Here is an 8,842-nt window from a genome sequence, read left to right on the forward strand (position 1 = left end):
TGTTATAAATTAACAATTATTTTAAATTTTTATTTGAACTTGACTTAAATTTTTAAAATAACAAATAACATTGTAATTATTCTCAGGTGAAGACTACACATCTCAGTTAGCTGAGGTTCACTCTATGATGACAACTTTCTCTAGAAGAATGAGTTCAGACATAGATCTCTGTCAAATGGATGTGATAGGTGCTATAGACAACCTGGTTGAAAAGATGGCTTTTGAACTGCAACAAGGGACACTATCTACTTCAGATGTTATGCATGAGTAAGTTATTAATTTTTTTTTTTTGTTTAACAGGTATTTTCTTACATTGTAATTAAAATTTTGTATTTGATATTTATTTTTATTTAAAATAGTATAATGTAGTTATACCCTTAATAAAACGTCATTTACTGGTAGGTAAGATCGAAAAATGTATCATTCAGACAGAAACTTACTATTTTATCAAGTTACAAAATCTTTTAATTTACGAAAAATAAATAATCACACATAATTGTAATAATTTTGTGCTTTTTTCAGGATTTCCAATTTAACATCTGGTAGACCAAGAATTTCTGGGTCTTTGTCAGAGTCCTCATCTCTTCATGAAAGTCGAGAAAGCAGTCCCAGGAAGCCAGACCCATCCAGAGCATCCAGCACTGCAGAGAACAGCAGCTCAGCTCAAAGCAGAGATCAGCTGGAAAAGGAAATTTATGACATTCTTGATGACATCATGTCGCTCTTAGGTGCTGTAACAAGTGCTCCAAGTGAACCTGAACCACACATGCAGCTCAGTGAAGATGCTAGTTTGGGCACCGCTGACAGTAATGTCAATTTTGTAGATAATAAATCTTGCTCTGATATAGAAGACATTGTAGAAACACCCACATCAACTAGTGTTTTTGAACATAGCCCCAGTTCACACTTAGATGAAGAGACTTTAATCCTTCCATCTGTACCAAGCAATACACCTTTGAACAGATCTTTTGTAGAAATAATGGACAGTGAGGATAATTCAGCATCTGAAAATGAATTATTTATTCAAGAAGAGCAAGACAGACAGGACACAGCAGATCCTGATAATGTCCCTGATGACATACATGTCTATGAGAAAATTAATTCAAATCAGGATGCTGATGAAATAGACAGAAAAGAACAATTTATAACAAATGAATTAGACGTGAAACAAAAGAATGCATCCTCTGAGTATATACAAGAAACTGAACAGGATCAGGCAGATGAGATAGATAGAAAAGAACATTTTCTAACAAGTGAAAGAGAAGTAAGCCCAGCTCCCATAAACTCTCAGAATCTGTCAAAAACAGACACTGATGAGACAATATCAAAAGATAAAGTATGTGAAAGACAAGAGAAAGTTCAAGAAAATAAAGAAGATAAATTAACAGAGATTGATGAAATTCCGTTAGTACAGCCTAATACAGATTCATCTAAAAATTCTGAAGACAGCTCTGATGATGATTTTGAAATTATACAAACTGCTGATGCATTACTATCTACAGAAGATGCTTGCAACTATGAAACCTCTGTCCATGAACTATCTCATGCTTATGGCGAAGAAGTGACAGAATCAAATGAAATAAACAGCAGTGATTCAGAGCAGTCAGTGTTGTTCAGACTACAAACTCTGTATTATGTTGATAGACATGGAAACAGACTTCTAACAAAGGCTCCTCTAGAACAAGCTGCAGATGGTTCAAATAACATTAAAGAGGAAACATCTGACAACAGTGAGGAAGACTTTGTAAACCTAGATGACATTGATGTCATAATGGAAAAGGACACAGTCCACAATGAGGAGAATACAGAAGACTTGGACTTTGAAAGTGAGCAAATTCAAAGTGATCTGTCATCTTCCCTGCTCTTACAAAAAAGTTTTGATGAAAGGCTTGCTGATGAAGTAGCTGAGAATATAGTCAATGAAGTATTGGCTATTCAAGAGCAGGAATGCAGAGCTCATCATCAGCGCCAGCTCAGTTTAGATGATACTGAGGGTACAGAAGCAGCCACTGTTGGGGAGCAATTGCCAGAACATTCTATCTCCTCAAACATAGAATATGATACCAATCAAGTGAGTGAAACAACTACTTGTGACACAACTATCCCAGTGGGACTAAACCAGGAGATAAAGGTTGACTTAACAGAAACATCTTTAATAAGTGAACAAGATCACTTAGAACAAGTCACACATGTGAATGAACCATCACTAGATGAAACCCATGCTGTTCTGACTGAATCATCTGAAGACACACAAGAACTCACATTACAAGATACTGATGAAAAACCTGGTCAATCAGATTTTGTTGACACTAATGATGTCTCTAACATCAAAACACCATCATCAGAACAATGTAGAGAAAATTCCATTGAAATGGAAGTATCAGAAAAAACTTTTTCAAAACCAAGTAATCTGTCTTTGAACCTTACAGATCAAATGCAAGAATCTGATTACACTGTATCTGAAAATAATGTTGATGGTACTGACTGGGAGTGTCCAGACACTGATAGGATAAAAGATTTGGAATCTCCCTTAGGTCCACAAGAGTATGAAGTTACCTCAGCAACCACAACTGATTCAGAACTAACATCTCCAGATATGACAGATTTTAAGGCTTTTGTGGAATCAGATTATGATAACTTTGAAGAAACATCTGATACAAGAACTCATGAAGCAGAAAATGCCAACTCTGGTTTACAAAAGTCCCCTAGTGTGTCTGAGAGCATCTCATCAGAAACACATCCAACTACAAAGATTGAAGATGATAATGAAGAGGAAAATGAAGGAGATAATACTTTTACAGATGATGAAGAAAATGAACATTTTGATGATGATGAATGTTTGGACTCTGAATTTGAAACTCCTCAGTATCATGAGCAGCTGAGGAATGAAGTGGCTTCAGCAATATCTAAGGAAATTGTTTTAATGGCAGAGGTAGAAGTCGCAATGGAAGATTTGACAAATCCCAAAGAATCACCAATCAGCCCCATTGATGAAAGCATGTGTTATGAAGCATTTGCTAAATATCAATCAAGCGGCTCTAAAAATGAATCTGTTCTCACTTCAGTGGAAGAAATGCCATACGAATCTATAACTAGTGAAGATGTGCAGGAAGATTTAAAACAACCTGACTCACTTTACTCAGAAGACAATGACACATTTGATGACCAATCATTATATTTGAAAGCTGACAATTTTCAAGAAAATACTAAAGAGCCTGGAGAAGATCCACATGAAATAACATCCAAGAAAAGAATCCCCTCTCTATATGAAAGGTCAATGTCTGCTCAATTGTCTAGAACTTACAGTGATGACCCCAGCAAATGGGAAAATAAGTTTGACCCAGAAGATGACCTTTTTATTGAAGAAATACTCCAAGAATTTTCAAATGAATCAGAGAAACTTGCAGCAGCTTTAGAAGTTGAGAAAACAAAAGAGATGGATGGTCTAGTAACTGAGAGTTTTATTCATGAGGAATCTGAGCTGCTTGCACAAGAGAAGGGTGAGCAACAACAATCAGGTGAAGAACATTCAGAGGATGGAGACAATAAAATTGAGATACATGTACATGAGGATAGTGAGCAACAACAAGCAAGTGAAGAACATTCAGAGGATGAAGAAGATCCACAAACAGAGGCACAGTCTGTTGAATGTCTAGAAGCTGCTGCTTCATTAAACACTGCTGATGATACTAACAATCAGAAGCCAAAAATATCAAAATCAAAAAGAAGACGGCTCCAAAGAAGGAGAAGAAAGTTAGCAATGGAAGCAAGTGACAGTGCAGACTATGGCGCCACTTCTGATGCACAAGACATCAAATCAGAAGGGGATGATATATCTGTGCTGGAGAAAGCTTTGAATGATGCTTATGCCAAGGTTGAGAATATTGAAAGAAAGAAGAAGAAGACAAAGAAACTCATGAAGCATCAGTTTTCTGGTAGCACAGACTCTGAACAAGACAGCCAAGGGGCAGATTTTGAAATGTTGGTGGATCCTAAGCAATTGTATCAAGAAGAGGATGCTGACAGTGAAAGTGATGTTCAATCTAGAAGGCAACATAGAAAAAAGAAAAGAAATGCTGCTGAAAGCCAACCCTCAGAAAAGACAAAACAAAGAGAAATAGGCTCAGAATTTACCACAATACCAGTTTTTGACTTACCAATGCAGTATGATAAAAACCAAGAATCAAAAAGCAGTTCTTTACCTGCTGTTCCTTCAGTTCAGATTACAGTTGATGATGTGGATGAAGATGAGCAAACAGATGTTCATTCAAGTGTGAAAGCTGAAGAAAACCAGCAGCAATCTAGTGCACATGGACTGCTGCTTGCTTCAGGATCACAAAGAGCACGTTCTAGGTCAAGGTCACCTGCACCACCAAGCTTGAGAAAGATCACCGGACAACCATTAAGACGTAGACCAAGAAAAAATATAGTCGTAGTTTCAAACCCTCATCCTTTCTGATTAATGAAAACTACTTACCCCTTTAAAGATTATTTATTTTTATAAAACAAAACAAAGAAAAGAAACTATCCAAAAGAAATTCTAAGAAACAGCATATAATACCAAAGGTTGATATCAATATTTTAATGCAACAATGCATGAATAATTATTTTAAGATTATAAACAAATATTTATATTAGATAATGTAGATTGTTTTACTCATATTATGCAGAGCTTGTTGTCAGTTTTTGTAATCATAGTGTTTAAAAAACAATTTCCAGTTTTTATGTTGAAAAATTATCATTAGAAGCTTTAAAAAAAATCACTTGCAACTTGTAAAATAATAACTTGGGAATTAAGTTTTAAATGATGTGCTGAGTGTTATTTTAAATTTAGAAAAGTGTTTATTTATTTGTTCACTTCACATGTGTGCTTTTGAAAAAGAGTGGAAATTGTTTGCTTAGAAGCTTATAGTCAGAATTTTTTTTACAAATATGATGATGTTTTAACCTATTATTTGTATATATTTGATTTCCCAAGTTACAAATGTAGAAAATTAATAATGTGTCTGTTTCAATTTTTTTTCTTCTCATTTTCGTGCAAGGAAAGGGGAAATTATTTTTAAAATTAAGAAAGATGTAAATTTTTATTAGAAAATTAAAGCGGTCGCACCTTAAAATCCTTTTACCATGTTGTGCCTGTGGGTCACGATCCTATGAATTAAATCTGCGACCAACTTTTACATTCAATGTTAACTAGACATTTGTAATATAAACATTGTGTGCTGTGAGAGCTTTTGGCTGCTTATACCTCTAATTTCTCTTGTTCATTAATATATAAACTAGATCTATGACATTTTTAAGTCCTCAGTTGTGAATAGATAAAAAATATTTCAAATATTTTTAAACCCATTACACAATCATTAAAAACATTTAAACTTGCATTTACAATAATCATGAAACCCTTCACAGCATTTTATTATTTAAACTATTTATTTGTTTACAAATTTTAAAATATTTCATGATTATAATTGTTGAACATAATATTATGAACTAAAATAAAATTATTTTTTGTACTGATAGAAAAAAATTCTATTTAACATAATATACACATGTTTGAAATTCTATTTGCTAACAAGAAATAAATATGCACAAATAAACTAACCTAACAAATATTACCAAGACTATAAACTCTAAGAAAGGCCAATGACAATAAATAAAGCAGATGCCACTTAAAAAGTAAACTGCTTTTCTTGTGATATAAAGAGGCCTGATGTTAGTTCCTATGGACTTTACTTTTGAACATGTTCATGCCATTTTCCAACATTTTAAGAAGTGTGTAGATGTCTTTCATTTAGCAATAAAAACAATTACTGTCATGTATTTTCACTACTTTGTATTATTTCTTACTTCATCCAATGGTGAAACTTAAAATGTCTTTCAGTAGAAAACAAATACACCACATCTTTCAAAATTATTTATTTTATTGTTGAAGATAACCATATCCCCCTTTCTAGTCTAATTTTGTCTGTTTATCATGTTACATTGTTTACACTTTAAATAATTAAAAAATAAAAATAAAATTTGTTTCTGAGTTTATTGAGCTTGAATGTGTATGTTGAAATTTTTCTGTTCTAAAAATATCTAATGAAAATTGTATAAATTAAAATGAGAACGATAGAAATTGTTTATAATTCAATAACAAACATATTTTTAAGTCTTACAGGCCTAACTCAAGCAGCCTATACATTATTGAAAAACAGGCATCAGTTCAGTAAACCTCTAAGCAAGGTCTAAGGATAAGCAAGGGTGAAATCGCTAACAAGTCTCATTGCCATTTGATTTGGTAACAATGGCATATAATTATTTATTCCGGGTCTGCATGGTCAAATAATAACGCTTATGACTACAAGCCTAAAAGTCTCCAGTTCAGATCCTTGGCTTGAGTGTGTAGAACGTCCCTGAGTCCCTGACATCTTGGACTCGAACAGGAGACGATAATTTTTTTTTAAAAATGTTTCATGGGCAGTAATAATAACACTGACTAAGACTCGCTTTAATCAACACTTTTATGTGTTTTACAACAGCTTTACCTGATTGATTATAATGTTATTTGAATGTGTTAAGTGGTCATCAATAAATGACTTCACACTACTATATATAGTGTTCATAACTTCGTGGTAGGGTTCGGTGTGGTCAAATTGGTAAAGCTCATGGTTGCTAAACCGAAAAGTCTCGAGTTCGAACCCTCGGGCAGACGAGGCTCGTTAGCTGGGGACAGCCACTCTTCTAGGAGAGACAACTCCAAAATTAAACAACTGCTGCCTTGTAGTTTGTCGGAATGATGGTGGTCTGATAGTGTGATTTCATACTTTTGCATTTTAAAAAAGAAATTATGGAAATTGAATTTTAGCTGTTATTTTGTTATTTCACATTTTAGAAAACTGTTTTTGTAGATTATAAAAATAGTATCTAGAAATCTAATAAAATACTCTGTCCATCAAACTTAGTCAAAATTATATTTGAGTAAATATTAATAATTGATGTTTAAAAGAAATTAAAATGCATTTTTGAGGGAGGGTGGGGTTGTAGGCTGATAATGTCATTAATGATGTGTGATGGTGGAGAGGGGGGTGGTGTACAAAAACTATAAATCTTTAAAAGCGTGACATTATTTAATATTTATGGATGACCAAAAGGGAATGCTTCAATAAATTAAGGCTTCAATAAAGGCAAAGGAAAGTATAAAAAAAATAAGTATCAACTTTATAAATTATAATACTATTTTTATTATAAAGTATTTAGTATTAAAGCTATAGTGCTATGCAGCAATAGTCTATAGTGCTGCAGGCATATTAAAAAGGCATGATGGTGGTTTAAGACAAGGGGCGGGGTTGTGGGGTTAATTAATTAGATCTAGATCTAGATACTAGATAGTAAATGACTAGATAGATAGGACAGGTTTTACAGAATTTAATAGGGATCTAGAATATAAAAAAAAAATATAGGTTCTTAGATGTACTTCAACATAAAATATGCACACATCGTTTTAAATATTTATCTTTCGGTCTAGATTTCTAGATCACAAGTTTTAGTTGATCCTTTTACTTTTAGTATCTATAATAATAATAATAGTTTCGCTGTCTCTCTATCTATCTATCTATCTATCTATCTATCTATCTATCTATCTATCTATCTATCTATCTATCTATCTATCTATCTATCTATCTATCTATCTATCTATCTATCTATCTATCTATCTATCTATCTATCTATCTATCTGTCTGACAAGAACGCTCTAGAGAAAACACAAGGAATTTAAAAACCTGCACAGTAATTCGAAAAACGAAATATGACGTCGACACATTTAGCGTAGAGTAGAACATAATCTCAAACCAGAGAGTGCACACAGTAATGTAATGACGTCATTGATTCTCCCGTAAACATTGAAAAAAAGGAAATGTTGTCTAATCTAAATGGTTTGCGTGAAGAGTTTCTTGCATAGAATTCTTCGAGTAGGGGCGAAGCCCCACCCCCCCGCGTAAGAACGTCTGAGCCCCCCCCCCTCCCCATCTCAAAAGAAATTTCCTCATCGATACTCTATAATAAAATTACCGCCTAATTAATGTGTCTAATCTAAAAAGTGGTTTTCTCGCAATTTCTTTAATGCAATTCTTCGCGTAGTGGCTAAGCGCGACACCAGTGTTTCTTTCAGACTTTTTCCTCCCCGGAGAGGGGTGGGGGGTACTTGAAATTTTCGGGGGCGGGGGTAGAATTTTCGGGGAGGGGGCGGACACTGGAAAAAGTATATAATTATATTTCGTTGAATGGGACGGTAGACATGTTTTTTTAGAGGGGGGGGGGGGGGGTGGGGGGGGTAGGGGGGTGAGTGGGGGGGTGGTTTTAATTTAGACTTTTTCCTCCCCGGAGAGTGGTGGGGGGTACTTGAAATTTTCGGGGGTGGGGGTAGAATTTTCGGGGAGGGGGCGGACACTGGAAAAAGTATATAATTATATTTCGTTGAATGGGACGGTATACATGTTTTTCGGGGGGTGGGGGTGTGGGGGGGGGGGGGGGGGGGTGGGGGTGGTGTGGGGGGGGGGGGGGTGGGGGTGGGGGGGTGTGGGGGGGGTGTGGGGTGGGTGGGGGTTGTGGGGGGGGGGGGTGGTGTGTGGGGGGGGGGGGGCTGGGGTGGTTTTAGTTTAGAGAAAAGAGACAGCACTATCAGCCTAGCGCCCGGTGTATCCTTCCTCAACGGGCCATTTTTCTCGTAATAGTAATAATAGCCTAAGTACTACTAGAATCTAGATCTATTTATAGTCAGTAATATATTATACTTCGCATTTTTTAAATAACGCGAAAATAATTCGAAAGTTTTACTATCGAATTGTTTAAACAGCGTTGT

The 8,842-nt window shown here is 35.0% G+C and overlaps 1 protein-coding gene across 1 annotated transcript in view; it reads left to right on the forward strand.

Moving 5' to 3' along the window:
• LOC131956744 (uncharacterized) overlaps window positions 1-5,602 on the forward strand; it is a 63,368-nt gene extending 57,766 nt beyond the window's left edge. The window contains exons 23-24 of the mRNA XM_059321322.1: window positions 87-267; window positions 523-5,602. Coding sequence (XP_059177305.1) covers window positions 87-267; window positions 523-4,459 — 4,118 coding nt within the window. The 3' untranslated portion in view covers window positions 4,460-5,602. The remainder of the gene's footprint in view (window positions 1-86; window positions 268-522) is intronic.
• Window positions 5,603-8,842: the final 3,240 nt, after the last annotated feature.

Source organism: Physella acuta, unplaced genomic scaffold (assembly GCF_028476545.2).
Source record: "Physella acuta isolate Inbredline_101_S28 unplaced genomic scaffold, ASM2847654v3 ptg001173l, whole genome shotgun sequence".
NCBI classification, from domain to species: domain Eukaryota; kingdom Metazoa; phylum Mollusca; class Gastropoda; family Physidae; genus Physella; species Physella acuta.